This window comes from Haplochromis burtoni, unplaced genomic scaffold, assembly GCF_018398535.1.
Source record: "Haplochromis burtoni strain Fernald_Lab_line unplaced genomic scaffold, NCSU_Asbu1 Contig_3433, whole genome shotgun sequence".
In the NCBI taxonomy this organism is placed as follows: Eukaryota; Metazoa; Chordata; class Actinopteri; order Cichliformes; family Cichlidae; genus Haplochromis; species Haplochromis burtoni.
Genome location: NW_024585794.1, coordinates 2594 through 3847, shown reverse-complemented (window position 1 = coordinate 3847; position 1254 = coordinate 2594). Strand labels below are relative to the sequence as shown.

The 1254-nt window shown below is 41.9% G+C and overlaps 1 protein-coding gene across 1 annotated transcript in view; it reads left to right on the top strand.

The window, feature by feature from the left end:
- Positions 1-250: 250 nt before the first annotated feature.
- tatdn1 (TatD DNase domain containing 1) overlaps positions 251-1254 on the top strand; it is a gene marked incomplete at its 5' end in the record, with an annotated part of 2926 nt that continues 1922 nt past the window's right edge. The window contains 4 exon segments of the mRNA XM_042217876.1: positions 251-316; positions 396-445; positions 938-1001; positions 1128-1254. Coding sequence (XP_042073810.1) covers positions 251-316; positions 396-445; positions 938-1001; positions 1128-1254 — 307 coding nt within the window.

The window sequence follows — 1254 nt, the reverse complement described above, 5'->3', positions numbered from 1 at the left end:
ATCAGCACGATAATGAAGCTGTTGTAATTACTCGTTTTGTTATATGACTGTATTTCCAGTGTGTTTCTATTGTCTGTAAGTAAAGTATCCATTACTGCTAAATGTGTTCAGTGTTATTGTATAACGTGACCTCAGAGCGTCTCTCGCATGATGCTGGTACCAATACTGTGATGCTTTAATTCCAAAGATACAATCGGTAACACTCTGTGAGTCAGTACATGTAGATAAATCCTGACCTCTTGCTGTTCAGACATCGGGGTGAATCTGACAGATCCCATGTTCAGAGGACTCTACAGAGGGAAGCAGAAACATGACGGTGAGCTACTGCTTCACTCTTATTTTCACTGTGGGGCTGTTCACATGATGTTTTTCTGAGTCTCACGTTTTCCTGACAGATGACTTCAATGAGATCATTGACCGAGCTCTCAAAGTAGGAGTTGAAAAGGTATGCTGTGTCCATCACTTTGATGAAGCCTCATGTATTTTAATCATAGCCATGAGATCGCTGCAGTGTTGATTTGTTTTAAAAAGGTCATCGTGAAATTCTGGGATGATAGAGATTTTTACAGCAACAGTTTGGCTAATAGCTGTTGGAGATGTTTATGAGTGTTAATATCCTGGACAAAACCCTCATTTATTTCACTCCCTGAAATGGACTGGGCGATGAGGGAAAGAAGAGAAGAACAAGAACAAAAAAAAGCCTCACCTACATTTTAAGTACACTCAACTCAACATATAAGTCGGTATACTCTATCATGCTGAGCCTCATTATATATGCTAAAGAATTGTGGTGCAAGTAGTCAGGATGCCGATGCAGATATAAAACATAATATAAACTCATAGTTACTCTTTTTTGTGTATGTTGGAAATGTGTAATTTGAAAGTTATTTGTTCTCAGTTGTAATGATTGCGTGTTTTATCTGTTGCTTCACTGCAGTTTATGATCACAGGGGGGAGCCTTGACGACAGCAGGGAAGCTCTTAAACTAGCTGAGACCAGAGGTAATAATGACAGCACGTTTAGTGCAACCAAATGATTTGTGGTCTTAAAGAATCAGCCAAACCTACCTAATGTTTCCCTCCGTGCTGGAGCGTCTCACCTTTAACAAGCCCCCTCCTTCATCACAGATGAGTTCTACTGCACGGTCGGCTGCCATCCCACCCGGTGCGGCGAGTTCGAGCAGAATGGAGAATCCCAGTATTTAACTGGGCTGAGGGAGCTGGCAGCAGCACACAGAGGAAAGGTGGTGGCCAT